This window comes from Rissa tridactyla, chromosome 4 (assembly GCF_028500815.1).
Source record: "Rissa tridactyla isolate bRisTri1 chromosome 4, bRisTri1.patW.cur.20221130, whole genome shotgun sequence".
In the NCBI taxonomy this organism is placed as follows: Eukaryota; Metazoa; Chordata; class Aves; order Charadriiformes; family Laridae; genus Rissa; species Rissa tridactyla.
Genome location: NC_071469.1, coordinates 64,069,085 through 64,086,804, shown reverse-complemented (window position 1 = coordinate 64,086,804; position 17,720 = coordinate 64,069,085). Strand labels below are relative to the sequence as shown.

At 38.8% G+C, this 17,720-nt stretch overlaps 1 protein-coding gene across 2 annotated transcripts in view; it reads right to left on the bottom strand.

The window, feature by feature from the left end:
* The window catches only part of ESR2 (estrogen receptor 2), a 94,709-nt gene that overhangs the window by 38,512 nt on the left and 38,477 nt on the right, over positions 1-17,720 (bottom strand). Inside the window, exon 1 of one of the 2 annotated variants that reach the window (XM_054200240.1) lies at positions 299-332. The exons of the other annotated variant lie outside the window; for it this stretch is intronic. Within the exon in view, the coding sequence (XP_054056215.1) occupies positions 299-319 (21 nt within the window). The 5' untranslated portion in view covers positions 320-332. Of the gene's footprint in view, positions 1-298; positions 333-17,720 lie in introns of those variants that run through there. 2 annotated transcript variants of the gene reach the window in all.

Here is a 17,720-nt window from a genome sequence, read left to right as displayed (position 1 = left end):
CGCAGAAGTCTGCAGAAAGTAGTAGTGATGGATGTTCTCAGGCACCATTCCATCAACATACATTACAACGTGCTTAGAATTTTATAGGCAAGTCATATATTTTGAGCAAAGACTTTTTTGCAATAGAGAATTAAGATAACCTTTTTTTCTGGTAGACTTAAATTAAAGTGCAATCATTCTTCCTTTCGTTTTAATAGAGGTGATTCAGCAAGCATGCATTCCACTACCCCGCAGCCCCTCAGTCATCTTCCGAAGCGTTCTATTAATATTCTGCTAAGTTAAACTTTACACCACTCACCGCCACAACGAACTGAATCATTTTCTCCAAAACTGATCATTAAAGGAAAGTCATTCCTGATGCATAAAACGGCACTTGTGCTTCAAGTTTTGTGAAAAACATTACTCATTAAACACAGCAGTGCCAGATACTGCCAACAGAAGGCATATAAGTAAACAAGTTTATTATTACCTGAGAAGGACTAGATGCTACACGTAGAGGACAGATAGGGAAGTTAAATGAAAATAAAGCTGTCTGTCGAGACCTCAGATGTTATACTCATTCCTGCAAAATTAATAGTCTGTTGTCAATGAGATCAAGACCTCTTCTCAAAAAAATACTGCAGATTAAAAAGCATAAGGGCAAGAATACTTTGAAACATTTAAATGAAATAAGCACTCTCTTTGGCCTGTCTTAGCCTTTGTGTTACTGAGAACACTGACAACTTCTAGGTTATTCTAAACATTCATAAATATATTTCAGGGCTCAATGCATCTGACGTACACAGAAGCACCAAGGGAACTGGGTTTTTCCACCAGAGGAACACAAGACTTCAGGAGGGTTTAACTGCAGTCTTCTATTCCCTAAAGTGGAGTTACAAAGACAGCAAAGCCACTTTTCAGAAAAAGTGCACAAGCTAGGAGTAGAGATTACAGTCACAGGTCAGTGCAAGGGGAATTCCAATTGGACAAATGAAAAAATTCTGCACAGTGAGAATTAAGTACAGGAACAGGATACCCAGAAAGGCTGTGAAATCTCCATCTTTGGAGGTATTAAAAAACTTGACTGAAAATGGCCCTGAACAACCTGACCTCACTTTGAGCAGGATGCTGGATTAGTCCCTTCCCACCAGAACCACTATGTTCATCCACTACTGGAGGCATTCATAGCAGAGGAAATTCCATTTTACCTGTTCTGGAAAGAGTGAAGCATATCAAAGGATCATTAGTTACCCTGGACACTGGCCACCTTGTCAGGTCTGTTCAAGAAGATAAGAGCTGTGGATCTTGTCCAAAGACAGACAGCATTTAACACTTCATGGTACATGAAAACACCCGCCTTGCATATACTGCAATGGAATTAGTTCACTAGAAGGTATGCAGTCAACTGGAAAAGGTTTTCAGATCTCAGTTCAAACTAGACTTAAGATTGACTGCAGTAGTTTTTAGCCTTTCAATTTGTGGACCCTTAAAATGTTACCAGACCTCAGAATGGATTTAAGCTCTCTATGACTTGCATTTCTTACGTACGTTTCATAGACTTAAGGATCCAGAGACCAGAAATGGAAAGCCACTGTGCTGCTCAAGAATACAAATGCAAACTGAGACTTCAGATCCTTTACTCTCCATGTCATTACTTCAAAGTACAGCGCAGACACTCAATACATATTCCATCAGAAAGAATATTTGAATTTCAGTGTGAAAATTTTAGCATGTTCCACCAGAAAAGAAAAATCTATTAAAACTATTACACATGTAGTAATTACAAGGATCTATCAGAAGAATTTGTAATCACACTTCAGTCCACAGCAGTATCATGGCAGAAGCCAGTACACAGAATATCAACCTTGTTCAAGAAGAACTTTATGATTAAAAGATTATCTCCCTCTGATGCAAGGAAGGGCAAGGAAGAGTGGTACAGGCTGGCCAATATATGGACTCATATTTTCATGGAGCTGGGATGTGCATCTCTATCCAGCATCTCTGAAGCACACTTGAGTCTTTCAGTACACGCTAATTAACTAAGCTAATTCTTAAGAAGTTAATTCTGAGAAGTTAATTCTTGGTTTGATGATCAGAATATAGCTCTGTGCCAACAGCAGGGAATACACAAGTTCCTTGGGTCCAGGAGGAATGAATTTTTTCAACCACCATTTCTCTCTTAATGAAAGTGAAGAATGAGCATATAGGAGCCTTCATCCACTTCATTACTCTCTAGTCATTACAAAAGCCTGTATTGAGGGACATCTTTAATTGGTATGACTCTGATGAGAAACACAGTACCACGTTCAATCATCTGCCTTCAAGAAAGGGCAAATATATATGGAGAAACCATCTCATTTTGCCCAGTAGGACTTACACACTGCTTGGTGGGTTACTAAATAACTGTATCTTAGTTATTGGCGTGCTGTAGGCATGAGCTGGCAATATGGGCTGAGATTCTTTGACTCAAGTCAAGTTTTTTCTGTTTACCCTTATAACAATTCAGCATCTCCCATATTAGAAATAAATAAATCGAGGACTGAAAATACCACTACATTTATTCCCTGTTCCCACAGCAGTTCCCACAGACAAGTCTGTGAGGATATACAGCAGGCGCACACAGACCAGTGCCAGCAGCAATGCACTCATGCCAGACAGACATTTAAGAGGGAAAAGGGAGGGGAAAAAAGTCAATATGTGAAGAAAAACAAGTAAATCGGTCAATAGGAATAGAGCAGAAATTGAAACTTCCCATTCTCTCAGGGAGAGAGACTGTCTGTCTTGCTTTCTGAGGAAAGCAAAGATGAGAGATTTTCCCTGGCAGCAGCTGTCCATCAGTAGGCATAACCACCTGTGATGAGATTAAGAGCCCTTTGGCCAATGGACAATAGAGTAAGGTCATAACTGCCTTTAAAACCTAGACCCCCTGGCAATCTATAGGCAACAAGATTAGGAAGGTGGGTAGACAAACAGGACACATCCCGAAATGACATGAACTAATTTATTTCTGCAGCACATGCTATACCACCTGAGGATCTGACCTGCCATAGCTCCAAAACATGGGGTGGGAGTTTCTGTTTGGCATGTATGTCAGCGAATGCAGGATTTAATTTCTCCCGGCTAAACAGGCATGATGCACGGGCTGTTCCTTTGAGCATGCCGTGCCTCAGGCTCCTCAAATGACTTCTTGCTTTATGAGGCTGAGAAGCAGTGTTGATAACCATAGTTGTCTTTGGCATAAGAAAATCTTCCTGACAAACATGCTGTCAGGGAATCATTTTTTCAGATCTAGGTGACCTGAAGAGCGAAGAAAAAGCAGCAGACTTCTTCTTGTCAGACCAATGTGCAATATCCCTTATTCCACTCTGACCTCCCCCAAATAAAACCATCTTATTTACTGTGTTTTTTCCAGACACCTTCTTTACTATGCAAATTATTTATGCTGTAGGATTAATTTACGTAACAAAAGAGTCTGTTTCACCAGTGGTCTTATTAAGCAACAAGCCCAAAACCTCTTCAACTAACAGCACTTGTCAGCACTGTTTTCAAGACAGCCCATTGTGTCTGTCCGAGAATAACATGCCACATGCAAGATGCCTTTTCCATCCCTGCCACTCAGGCAGCCACTAGAGCTGCAGAGCTGAACTGTGCTTTGGGAGACGCTGAGAGCCTGGCTTCACTTGTGTGACGATGACAGCAAGGAGCGTCCAGTTTGCATCTTGCTCTACTCAGTATGCAAACCACACACTTCATAAATATGTGCCTGCCTTACCTAATACGTGGTTGCCTTACCTTTTACTACACAAAGCAAACTTTTGTCTTTTTAGTCATAAAACTTGAATAAACAACCTTTTCTATAATTGGATAGAAATGAAATCTATGTATGAATACATAAGAAATGCAGTACAGTTTTGGCTGGTTTTCTGGTTTTTGCTATAAGGCAATTTGTTTCCGTATTGGAATTTATATAAAATATTATTTCATTTGTATTCATTTTGCCATGCATCTTCACATTAACAGAAAATTCAAGACTAAATATTTTTGTCCCTGCAGTTTTATTCTTACTTCTTTAAAAAGAAAAGCTTTTGCAATGTAGTTATTTGATAGCCGATTTTGATGACTTAAAAGACTTAAAACTGCCTGACAAATTAGTAATTATGCCGTAACTTTTCTCTCATCATCTCTAATTCACTGAAGTAACACAGAAACCAAGGTATTGCTTATTCTTGCCTTTCAAGCTATGAAACACTGTTATAATGCTGCATGAATTCCCAGATCAGATATGTTTAACATCATCCACAGGTAACAAAAGTTTCTGTATACGTCTTTGTCCCTTAAACAAAAAAAGCTGTTCTAGATTTGTCTCACCATTAACATGGAAATGAAAACCTGCCTTTTACTGTGAGTAAAATCCTGTCTCAACTGAGTTTGTCAGCATTTTGTTGTCGATTCACACAAGTGGACGCTTGTCTAATATATTAATTTAGACAAAATTTGAATGTCCTCCTAGTCTTATTAAAATGAAATGTGAGAAATTATTCTGGGATTTCTGTTCTCTGAGCTTCATATTTCCTGTCTCTGGAGGAATGGACCAGCAAACTCTTCTACGTGAATATTTCTTGCTGCTAGCAAAAGCATGTTGCAGATAACTGAAGGAGAGCACAATAACATAGTGGATATAACATCTGTTCAGCCCCCTGGATCACCATCCCTTTTCACTGTAAGTTCTTTGCCACTTGTACCTTTAAGTCAATACTCAAGAACCAGAACTAAAACTAAGTCTATTTAAAGAGATCGTACACTAACATGATTTATAGTCGTTTTAATTAATACATTTTAATCCATTCTTTATCGGAATATCATCATAGACACTCACAGTGGCTGATTTATTGAAGGCAATTCTGCAATTGCAACATTTTAAGAACATCTCTAAATCTATGGGTATTTTCTTTCTATGATATTTTAAGTTTATCAGGTTACCAACAAACAAATTACTAGGATATAAAATAATTTTTGTGATTCCACTTTCTTCAGCACTACTTGAAGCTCTGTTAACTAATTATCATAATTTAGGGCACTTAAGAGATCAGCTGTAAAGCAGCATTACATTTAGTCCATCCTTTCAGGTGTAAGATTTTTATTGTTATTTCTCCTTTGAAAGGCTGAGGAAGCTGAACTGTTCACACACATACACACAGAGTTACCAGTCTGAGAATGGAGATACTACAGCTGTTTTCCTCTAACCCTGTGTTACAGTCACTGTGTCTGCAAACTGTAAGTTACATCTTATTTTAAAAGATATACAAAAGCTAAGAAAGAAAAGCAAAAACGAGGAGAGCGACAGAGGGGTGATTCTACGTTTAAACTTTGTTCACAAACATAAAGAGGAATTTTGATAAAGTTCTGAAATAGCAAATAAAAGTTCTAAAGTTTTAAATTAAGAATACAAAATGTATTTATTGCTTAACTAAAGGCACCATACTTTGGTCTTAGATTTCTCCCCCTCTTAGAGGGACAACAAATGAGCACGGAATTTCAAGGATAGGGATGAGGAAAGAGATTGCTAGTAATACTCAGCACATCAGAATCAAATGCTAAATCACTTTATGTTCAAAAGCGGTTTCTCATGCAACTCATAGCCATATCAAAACTTTCTCTGCACATAAATGGTAATTTTGCAGCATTCTCCATATGACAAGGCTGAACCCTCTCCCAAAAAGAAGCAGCACATTTACCAATAATTGCAAGGTCTAAACTACATAATTTGCTGTTTATCCCATCCTTTCTCCAGATTGAAATGTATTTTCTCTAATAAAACCTCACTTATAAAACCTCCAAGATAAAAAGACCAGATCGTTCTTTTCAGTACTAGCCAAAAGTCTTTACTAGCATTCAGGCAGATGGGTTCTGATGGGTTTGATGAAGATTTATTCATGTGCTGTCCAATCTTTAGTTATTGTTAAATACACCTTTTAGCATTTCCAAAAGCAAATGTAAGAAACAGGCTACTATCTTCTTGTCTAATAAGGAAGATCCTTGTCAAAACTGAAGTTCTCATTAAAAGCATGTAAATCTATATCACTGACTTTAATATGGGAACTACTTAGGTAGACACAGCAACTGTAAGAGCAAATCCTGAGACATTTATCAGTATGAGACCTAGAATTTGAAAAGCCTGATCCACAGTCCAGTCAAGTCAAAGGGGAAACTTCCAATAACTTCAATTTGCTTTGGATCAGGTGCTAAAAAATACTATGATGCTAAGAAGTGGCTTTTACCCTTTATTAGCATATTCATTTGTGCAGTTTTCCAAAAACCTTAAAAAATCCCAACTCCTAAGTTATGTTCAAAAATACTCCTTCTGCTTTTAGTGCAGTAATCCTATTCTAATTAGATTCTTAAGTCAAAGTACTAAAATATAGCAAACTTCCACAATTTTCTCTGAATCCTCAAAGAATTTTTAAAACAAGCCCGTTGAAAGATCATTATAGCTGCATAAACTGTTAGACTTTAAGAACAAATGTGCACTGGAACTAAAACAAAAACTCCCAATAATTTAACTATCCCATTTCGCTTACAGAGGTTACTGTTCATAAATCCAGAAGCTAGCAATTGCAGAGCTTCGGCAACATTTAAAATAGGAAATATTTTATTCAATATAGCACGTACCTGATTGACACTGAATAGGGTTTCTGCTCTTTATAAATGTTCTGACAGCATTACATGTCAGCAAGGTTTTCACATAGCAATTCTGGATTTGTTTTCCTTCTTTCCTTTATCTCTTGATTCTAAAGCAGCTGTGCCCACCACCACTTAGTCATCAGATTTCAAATATGAATCTTTTCAAAGCAGTGTGATGCCAGCTTATCAGTGCAAGATTACACGGATACTATCAGTGTTTCCTTTCCCTGTGAAGGCAAGACCTAAACAGAAGTTCCTCCTCCTCCTTTCTGACATAACAAGCTTCTGAATTTGTCGTTCACTGCAGTTAAAGCTCTTAACACGATTGAATCATTTTATAAGCCAAGTATTCTCATATTTAGCACAGAAATATGAATGATTAAGTAACCAGCAATTCAGAAAGCAAATACTGAGATTTAAAAAAACTAAATCAAACTTTTTATATCTTTGTCACAGGAAAACCTGAAACATAATTAACATTTGTTCTGAACCAGCAATGTACTTGGAAATTCTGGGCAACATGATCAGTAAACTACTTTGGCATTGTTTTTAAACACCAGATGCATAAACACAGACAAGGAGGTATTTATTATTTTTTTCTTACGTAACTACATTCTTTTTCAAGCAAATCAAATTAACTAGAAGCCATTCGATGCAATATCTTTATTTTACCAAATTAACATTTATTAAAATAAAACAAAATATAAATTGAAGCCATGCAGCAAGGTCCAATTCTCACTTATACATTGTGATTGCTTTAAAAATGCTTGGTTAGTTGCACAGCATTAACCTCATTTACTCTAGGGAAGCTGACATGCTTGTAGATATGCTTGGAAAAAGCCTGATATTTTTCATTCTTGCATTTTAGATTCCAAAATACCTCCAAGTCTACACAACCTTCCGAAATCTCTTGTCTGAGTTAGGAGATTTGAGTGTTGTCAACCCATGCAGCTGAAATAGTCCTGCCCCATTTGCTATCAACAGCTTCCCTGCAAGCACTGCCAGGACCAAACCAAGGTGGTATAACTATCCACTCAGTCAGCTATTCCCATAATTACTTCATGCTAATGCAATTTTCTCTCAGCATCAGATTTGCCTTTCTACCTTGTTTCTATGTTCTTTTCCTTGAGCCTCCCCATTTCCTCTCATTACTATTTTGCAGGTCCAAAGACAGCTTCTCTTAATCTGAAATTCCTTTTGTTTTGACAGATAGAGCCTTTTGCAAGCTACAGGGGTTCAAATCCCTACTTCAGCACTTTTTGATGATTAGTTCATATATGGAGTCAGACCTGTGTCTGTCCAGTCCCATTTGTGCCTGTAGTAACCCTTAAACACTGTTTAAGGGCAAGGTCATATTCTCTACCATCCTCAATACTAATGGGATAAGAACATAAAGGTTTACTCCTAAAAACTACAGAAGTGCACCTTAGTTGTTCTCACGCTGCTTTCCCCTCACATCCTGACATAGCCCCCAAACCGTCTGTACCAGGCCCTGGTCCTGCGAGTGTCTTTACTCTAAATACCTGACCCTTGACAAAGCTCCCCTCTATTTTTAGCAACTATCCTCCTGCCCCTTTCACAAGACAGCGAGACTCTACTGCTAAAAGGCCCCTTATTTTCCACAAATGGATGGCAAAAGCTTTTAAAACCAGGGAGGACAGAGGGGACACTACCAATAGCCATCAGCAGAAGTCAGACTTGTGAGGACATCAGTGGGGTCAAGAGATCCTTATGGCTGTCTTCTCCCCATGAAATCCAGTGGAAGTCAACTAGTAAAACAGACACCTGCCTTTTTTGGGGTAGATCTACTAGAAACTACAGCAGTCCGTGTCATCAGTCACATTACAGCACACAAGGTTTCTGCAGAAGAAAATTGTTCTGTATTTGACTGCCTTCAATAACTTCAAGATGTGTTGCCACAGGAATATCGAATATCTAAGAGCTAATATACATGTTCTGCCTGACTAACATTAGAATAATAGTGTGCACCGCTGCAGAAGTGCTCACAAAATGCAGATCTAAGAGGGGAATGGGGAACAAGGACTATGGATACCAAAAAAGCATTAGGGGTAGCATTAAGTAGTTATCTGTGAATTTTATCTTTCCTCTCCATTCACATCTTCTCTCAGTTAGGAGACACAGGTATTTTGGGTAATATAAGCAAAAACCTTCAGTCAAGGCAAATTAAGATTTTATTAAGGATTTTATGTGTTAGATAAGCAGATGGAGTAGAAAGTAACTATATAAACAATCAGGAACAGGTTGGCAGTAAACCAAGAAAAATAAGTCAAGTTCTCTTCTTTCTCTTTTATATATATATAATGTCTATTAATGTTTCCTAAAACAACATAAAATGAGAAGGCCTTTAATTAACGTATTTTCCTCATAGCTTTTTTTGGGAGGTGAGTGTCAAGACAGGAGTTCCCATGCATAGAAAGGGATGATTAGACTCTGAGGTACAGCAGTTTTTAACTGGAGCAGCACCTGTCTAGCAGACATGTGGAGCAGCTACGAGGAGCCTCGAGACAATACACAAGACAAAAATAATCCAAATCAGATGTAGATCAGGATGGTACACTCCCCTGTGTGTACAAGTGCATGAAGGAGAATACATTAATGCCAATAGATTCAAAAAGCGGTTCCCTTAGACAAAGGTGTTGTAGTGAATAAAATGGGTAAATTTACCTTCTTGACAACCCAGGCCCATCATTGATCAATGGATAAAATCTGTATTGTTCCAGATACATAGAGTTACTTTTATCATTATCACCTAAAATTCTACAAGGTTGAGCAGCTACAGGGACCACGGGATTCACCATGCCAACTGTATGGTGTATATTGTCTGTATAGTCCCCAAGTAAAGCACCAAGTTTTCTTCTCAGCATTCCCACTGCATTTAGTACCTCAAGTCTCACAGTCATGACTTGGCTTTCTAGCAAATTCACGCTATATAAGTGATTTGAAGAGTGGTTTGACTTGAGGATTCACCTAACAAAGAACCCTTTTACCACCTCCCACAAGTTTTAAAGGTGTTATAGTAAAAGGATCACACTGAAGGAAGAGTGAAGAAAAAGGGTCAGAACAAAACTGCAGAAGGAATCTTTTTGGATAGTGTTCATCAGTGGTTACATGTTCTTCCATATCTATTATTAAATCGCTGTGGCAATCTCCTTAAGAACACCCGCTGATAGCTGTAAAAAAACCCTACACAATTTCACCTCAGTATCTCATATATCCATAAAAAGAAGTAAACTTTAAGGAAAAGAAGGATGCAATATTAATTTGCAGCAATAAATACCACAATTATGCCTAAAAGAATTTGAAGGAAACTACCCATCCCTGTGTTATCTGGGCAAAAGTATATTCTCCACATTACCTGTGGGTACCCAGTGGGTGAATACCTTGCCTTGCTACCACAGTTTCCACCGCAGCACCACACACTTCATTCCCTAACTATTGCCAAAATAAATGAAAAATCAGTATCACAAGGGAAGGCTTATTTCCACTCCACACAGAAAAGCTCCTCTGAAAAATTACCAGCTTTAAATAAACCTACCTGGTTCACAGCATCTCCAAATCTGATAAAGTTTTCAGCCACAATTACAGACCCTCTCCTTGAGGCTCCCAGCTTCAAGCTGAGCAGGGACATGTGACACGTCTGGATGCTGCAATATATTCAGATTGCATCCACTGCTAGCTGCAGGTTCTGCAGGTCCGCTCTTTTGCAGCTCAGCTGTAGTGATAAGCAGCTCTGCCATTGCACTAGGGAGAGACTAATAAACATATGGAGTCCACACCGCTAAGGATTCTTTGTTGCTTGCATTCCAAGGAATCCTGTTATCCAGATCTCTTACCTAGTAGGCTGGAATTAAAGAAAACCATTTCTAATTGGATCATCCTTTAGAGAGAAAACAAAAAGGCATCTAAAGTTTTAAATGTTAAATATTAAATTATTGCAACATCCATTATGATTCAATATTGCTGTAGTACTTTATTCTATTTTCAATTACTTGCAGTCTTGTCAGGAGACAACTGAGGTCAAAGGCTGAAAGTCACTAGCTGAGCACATGGAATTTGTGTTTCTTGATTCTATGCAAGAGAGAATTTTCTCTTTCTCCAATTTACCTCATCCAATAAAGATTCAACAGAGGTGGTTTTGAATTTAACTTGAATTTAAAAGTAGGAAACCTGGGTTTCCAGATACTCGGCATGGATCCAAAACTTTTAGATAAATCATACATGAAAAACAAGCAGTCTCCATATCACATCTGCAGTATAGGGCATTACTAAAGAGGAGATTTGGTCTGCTGGGTCCAAAGTATTTCCTCTACTGCCACAGCTCAAACTCCCTTCTGCCCTCATCAAGGTCTTTCCAGATACAAGCCATGATTCATGGTCTTGCAGCATATTCCTGTAACTTCCCTTGGATGCCTGGGCCTTGAATACACTGCTATAGTACAACATGTCTATTAGGAGTCATATGACCTGCAGTAGCAATTAAGTTATTATAAATAAATATTAATTTTCTTCAGAGATCTTAACTTACTTGCTGATGTCGTGAAGGGGGCAACCCTGCTCTCCCAAAACCAAAAAAAACCGACCTTGTTTCTCCAGCTTTCCTGCTTCCAGAGAATCTGGCCTCTGGAGATGACAGAAATAAAGTTTTTTCCATAGCACGAGCCCTTTCTTGCCCATACACAACCATCGTCAGGTCACAGAGCAGGATTTTGCTTCTTGTTGTCCAAGAGAGAAATATTCATTTCTCTCTTCTTCTTTTCACTTACTTCCTATGTTCTCCAGGGTTTCAACCTGTTACTTTTTCCCCAAAGGAATTCTTTCCTATGCACACTAGGGCTAAAGGCAATATAGTAATTTCCCATCTACTCTACTGTTACACTAGCTAAAACTTTCTTTTGAGGAGGGTCTTAGCAAGTCCTCTTCATTTAATCTAGTCTAGTCTACTAGAAAAGTTCAGAAAAATAAATAAATAAATAAATTTTAAAAATATATAATCCTTATAGTGTGGGAGTCCTTGGAGAAGGCTGCTTTCCATAAAGCCACAAAGAATCATCAGAAAATTAACTACCTTACATATATACACACTGGATAGGTGATATAAAACATGAACCATGCAATTACGGAAAATAACAACTGCTTTGAAGGATGTGACTGATGTCATATACTTGTTTATTAGTTCTACTCAACCTAAGATTACAAATGATTGCTCCCTCCTTTTTTGCTATGATTTTACAAGAAAGTAGGCAACAGGAGGGGGAAGAATAGTTGGGCAAGATAGAGAAGTCCTGCTAGCTCAAAGCAATCACTAATGAAGTGGCTTTCGTACATGGATGAAATGTAACTGGTTATATCCACTGCTCTTCAGTAGTTTCTCAACAGAAAAGCTGTCCTTAATTCAGAGTCTCTCTTACAATACAGCAAATATATTCAAGCAAACTGAAATATATTTTCTTTCCTCTGCAGACAACCTGAATCATCTAGCTAGCAAAGCAAAGTTCAAGATGCAGAAGATTCTGCCAGTGGAAGAACAAGAGACGAGAGAGAGTTAAAAGACACCTGAAGTGGCTGAAAGATTCCCAAAGTATTTACAACAACTGAAGCAACCGAGCTTTATTCTTTGATCAATGCAGACACTTAAAAACAACTTGTCCTTTAAGGAGTCTGTTTAAAAAGAAATCAAACCATCACAAACACCACAGTGGTGAAAACTCCCGTTTCTCTTTTCAATGTCACCACAAAGAAGTACATACAGAAAAATGGTAACTCTTCCTACATATCTTTTTAATTCACAGTTTTCTCAATCAGACTCCATTTTGCAGCAAGTTGTAGTTCAACTCCCCCTTCAAAAATAATCAGTCTTCAATGGCAGCAGTTACTGGCTGAGGTCAGATTGGGTCGTCTCCTCTTATCTGACAGCTCGCTGCCATCACCAGCAGCAGTGTCTCTCCCTTGCCTTCTCAGGACCACGTGGTTCCTCCCCATCCCTTGTGCTGGCTCCAGACCTCACCTGACCCAGGAGAAGTCACTTCAGCTTGTGCACTTTGCAGAAAGCTATGCCAGCAAAAGGAGACGGAGGGATGGAGGGAGGGAAAGAGGGAGCTTCTTTTTTTTTTTTTTTTTTTCTCTTTATTTTTTCATCTGACTGCCAGGCTAGTAAGATGAATCTGCTCCTTGAGAGGTCAAACAAATGGCAAACCAAGAGAAAGGCAGGGCTGCACAAGAAGGAGTGAGGGAGGAAAGACTGCTCCTTTGCCTGACTGCAAACTGTTAGATCAGATCAGTTCCTTTCTTCTGGCGAGGAGGACTTCTAGCTATAGCTAAGGCACTGACTGGATAAAATTAGAGGATAAAATTAGATTCAAGTCAGACCACACATCCTTTATGCGCCCCTTCTCCCCCATCATCCCAAACTGTGGATGAGTCAGCCCCCTGCCCAAATTAATTAAGAACCATGGGGTATCCCTCTTCTCCTTGGCCCCAAGCAAACCCTCCCTTGCCACCCAGGGAAGTAACGCTACAAATAAGACCCAGCAAGAGAACAGGATGACAGGCAGCAGGAGCCAGCATGAGGTGTCACAAAACCAACATTCGGGTATTTTCTAGAGCTTGGAAGGCCCTGTTGCCTGATTGTTCTCCTACAGCACACTCCTGCACTCACTTCCACTTCAGTTTTACTCTACACCAGCCTTCTCCCACTTCTCAAAACGTATCCCTTTCCTACCTTTCTAGCCAGCTGATCCATGACCTACACCCACCCTCTGAAAAGAAGTGCCTTCCTTCCTTCTATTCCCGTTACCCCATAACACAAAGAATGGATACAGATGAAAATTTACATGGTGGGAAAAAATCAAACCCAATAAACAAAAAAAAGACATACTTTCTCAAGGAAACGAACAAATAGAAGAATTCTAACCTAAACCAGTTCTCCATAATAAATACAATAATAAAATGTAAACAGCATATTCAGTGGAGTCATGAAACAACAGCATTTTATGTACATTGCTGTTTTACTGATAAGCTTTAGAGCTGAGGTGCTGTGATGCAGAGACAGAACATTTTGGAAGGGGTTAAATTCGTACAGTAGGGATATGACTTCTGCACTCTCCCAGGGAAGCAGCTCCAGATTTTCAAGCAGGATAATTCTTGAGGGATGGAGGACCTAGTATATTCCAAGACTAATCAGGTTTGCTCTTCATCCAGAATCAGTAGGTATTTAGGCAACATCTTAAATGCAAATAGGCTGTCAATGTAATAGAAGTTTAGAGAAAATCTGCTGCCAATGTATTAGCACAGAACATATTGATTTCACCTATTACCTTGCTAAAGCAAACATAATTGGGGAAAGGGAAGTAGCAGAGACTGAATTGCTTGAACTGTTGGGGGGGAAAAAAAAAGCTATAATCTCAAAGAAGTCTGGCTATCCAGTTGAGGGGATCAACACAGATATCAGCTGGGTGACTGGCTGTGGCTTCACACTTGCTCTGTTGAACTCTGCCCTGTCTGTTGCCTGGTTTCTCAAAGCTGGAAGGATTGGACTTGGATTCCCTACTAGAAGAGGGATAGCAATGGGGAAAGAGAGTAGCAGCAGATAAGCAACTGGGCCACTCCATTTTAAAAAAAATCACCTAGTGCTACGTAATACATTGGCAGAATAAAATCCAGTCTTCAGAGTAAGTTGTCCTAACTGTTTTGTCCTTTTTTCCAGAAGTCGCCTGATTCTTGTATTTTATCACATTAACTCTATAAGGTATGAGGCCAGACAGTCAAGGGAACTGCATCTTTCAGCACTCCTCCTGTATTCATTGCTGGAGCACAGTTCAGGGAGAGGAGGACCCTGAGGGTGAGCTCAGAATTAGCTTCCCATGTTCCAATTATTGTTAAACAAAGGGCCATATCATTGTTCCCACTTTCAGACAGAATGGAAAGCAACTAGCACACCCATCAGCTTCAAGGAGATTTTTACCCAGCCTTGAAGGCTGTGAAAAGCAAGAAGCAACAATGGTTAGTTTTCAAAGGGGAGCTTCCATCTAAAAGTCCAATAATGCAGAGTGCACTTCAAAGGACCAGGGCCTGGACACATAAAATCAGCACCCAAAATTGAGAGAAACTTGACATTTTAACCTTAATCTCTTTCTGTCAGTTTCCTCATGTACAAGACGAAGGACAAAGCTCTGAGAGATCCTCATATGAAACCAGGAGGCAGGAAAAAAGATAGGAAAGGACATTCACAAAATCCACAGGATTGTGAAAACTGGAAACAGCAGAGACAGCAGTCATTTACTTCTGCTACACCAGTTATGAATGTAATAAAGAAGGTGTTAGAGGCTAGCGACAGTGGCTGTAGTTGAGTGCAAACAGCATTCTTACTCATCTTTTAAAGCTATTTTATCCTCAATGTCCAAAATATTAATGAACATTAGAGATATTTCACCAATTAATTTCCCATTTTGTCAGTCTCTGCCTGGGCAGCATCATGCAGAGATGTAGTAATAGTGATGGTAGGAATTGGGAAGGAACAGAACAGGCCTTTCAATAAAGGGCCATGCCTGACATAAAATAATGACTCTATTCAATTATTTCATGCAGATGAAACCTTTGTAACATGCAAACTAAAGACATCTGGCTAGTTCATCTCTTTTGCGAGGTTTAGAGAAAAAAAGTCAGAATTGTGTATACATGAAGACAAAGTCAAAAGAAACAACATATAAAGATGCATCCAGCCTAGGGCTAACAGCAAAATTGCCAAGAAGAAAATACCAGAGTCCACTGCTTGAAGAAGAAAGAATAACATCAAAAATGGATTATGGAGAGAAATATAGGGATAAAAGGCACAGATATTCACCAGGTTGCCTTTTTTTCTTTTTTTTATTCTTTTTTTTTTTTTTTTGGTGATTTTGTGCATGAAGTAGAGAACAAAACTGTCTTTATTTCTCCTGTCTCCCCATTCCCTACCTGCAATATCCTCAAATTTATTCAAAAGTCTCTAGTCATATGTATGGATTTTAAATTGTTTCTGGCAAGATTTCAAACTAGTGAGCACTGAACACACATTAAGGCAACCATTAATTGTCCAAACATATTTAGAATTTAGCATATAGTCGCAGCTTGTTTTATATTAGAAAAAGACCTTTGGCCTCCTGCACAGCCCGCCCTACTTCCTTACTGCACCGAAAATGAATGATTTCATGCAATTGTAGTCATGCAATTGGAGAAGAGCACACCACCAAGTAGATGAAAGCTTCAACCAGTTCTTAAAAGGTTGGCCCATGTGAGATGAGTGCAAAGGAAAAATTTATCTTCCTGGCAAGAAGCAAAAGGAAGGCAAGGATCTGCATTTCATGATCTTTCCCCTCAGTTTTTCATCACACCCCTCATAGGATGACACTAGAGGGGCACCATCTAGCAAAGCAGACCAAGGCAGGAGGCCTTTCCTATAAATGCTTTGAAAGATATGAGCCTATCATCTTTGGTAGCCACTCCTGAAGGCTGGTGACTACTGTAGAAGTACCAGGAGGAATTAACTGCATACTGCTGGTTAATCCACTCGCTTCCAAATGTTAAACTAGATATTTTTTTTAAAATGTGTTCAGCACTGAAAGAACCACCTGTAATTCTGAAGCAGACAGATTTCTATACAATGTATTTGCGACATTCAAATTATTTCTGCCAATGCCTTTTGCAGTCTTGGAAGAAAGAGAAAGCGAGCACAATGAAGGATGCTTTTGTATAATTTACATAGTTAGTTTCTGGTTGATATTTAAACTATTTCTTGCACATGAATTGTATATTCTACATCGCTGATCAGCAAATTGCATTCAGCATCTAACTTGTTAAATGGTTTCCTCTGTCAGGAGAATGTTCCCACTGTAATAGTGATATTTTATCCTGTCAAAAAAATGATTAGGCTAAAACATCTTTGTAAATACCATAAACTACCCAATAACATCAGAAATTGAAGATGTACAAAGGCTATTCAATTACTCAGGAAACTTCTAAATTTTCAGGTAACAGAACTCATTTTCTGCTTGAATGAGTAATCAAGAAAATATCATTTTCTTTTATATTGATCATGGTATGAGGCACAGCCTAAGGACAGGAACATAAAATGGTCTATTACATTTTCTTTATTAGTGTTCGAAAATCATTTTCAAAACTATTTCACTGATTTTTTTCTGGGAAAGGAACCTCCTTTCTAGATATTTTTATGCCCTGTCTCCAGATTCTTAGCTGTGTGAAACTGTCGCTGGTGGAACGGCATGGTCTAAGAAGCCCAGTCTTTGCTGAAGTCAGTGTAAGTCTTGACATTAAATTCACCAGGGCCAGGATCTCTACTTCCATATGGCATTAAACTGCAGGCAAATTACCATTCAAAATCCAGAATAATCCCAAGACTTCATTGACTAGGCTTTACTTGCATTCTGTGTGAAAAACAACCAAAGAAGAGCGAGCACAAACAGCACATTCAGGTTCCCAGCATCTAAATGACCTGAAGCCAGTTCGCTGAACTCACCAAAACGAGTGAGGTTTTATATCACCGTAAGAGGTTTTGATATGATGGCTGCTTGTAGACTACTTCTGTGCCTCAGGTAAACTAAAACCACCCCTGGGATGGTAGAGAGCTGCTAAGAGCAGCCCCCGCAGTGCCAGCCATCTTCTGTCTCTTGACTGCACCCACTTGCCAAGATCTGCTCATGTCACAGGGCGAGTACCTCAAGTGTGGACCACTGTTATGCCAAACTCCACTCTCATTAGTGAAACAACCTTGTTTAAATATGTCTTCCAGAGTTGGGATACACTACTAACACATATAATCAGAAATATGTCACCTTGAAGGTGATCCAAAGGTCGCAAAAATATTTTTTCCCAGAAGTCACAATTCATAGCTTTGGGGAAACAGACTGTCTTACCATGATGTAAAATACAGTAAGACTGGATTTACTCACTATTTCCTGAGTTGCATTTTTGAGAAGAAAAAATACATGTATTAGACCTACATGTAATAGACCTAATTATCTCCTGACTCCAACTTGCATTCCTTTTGA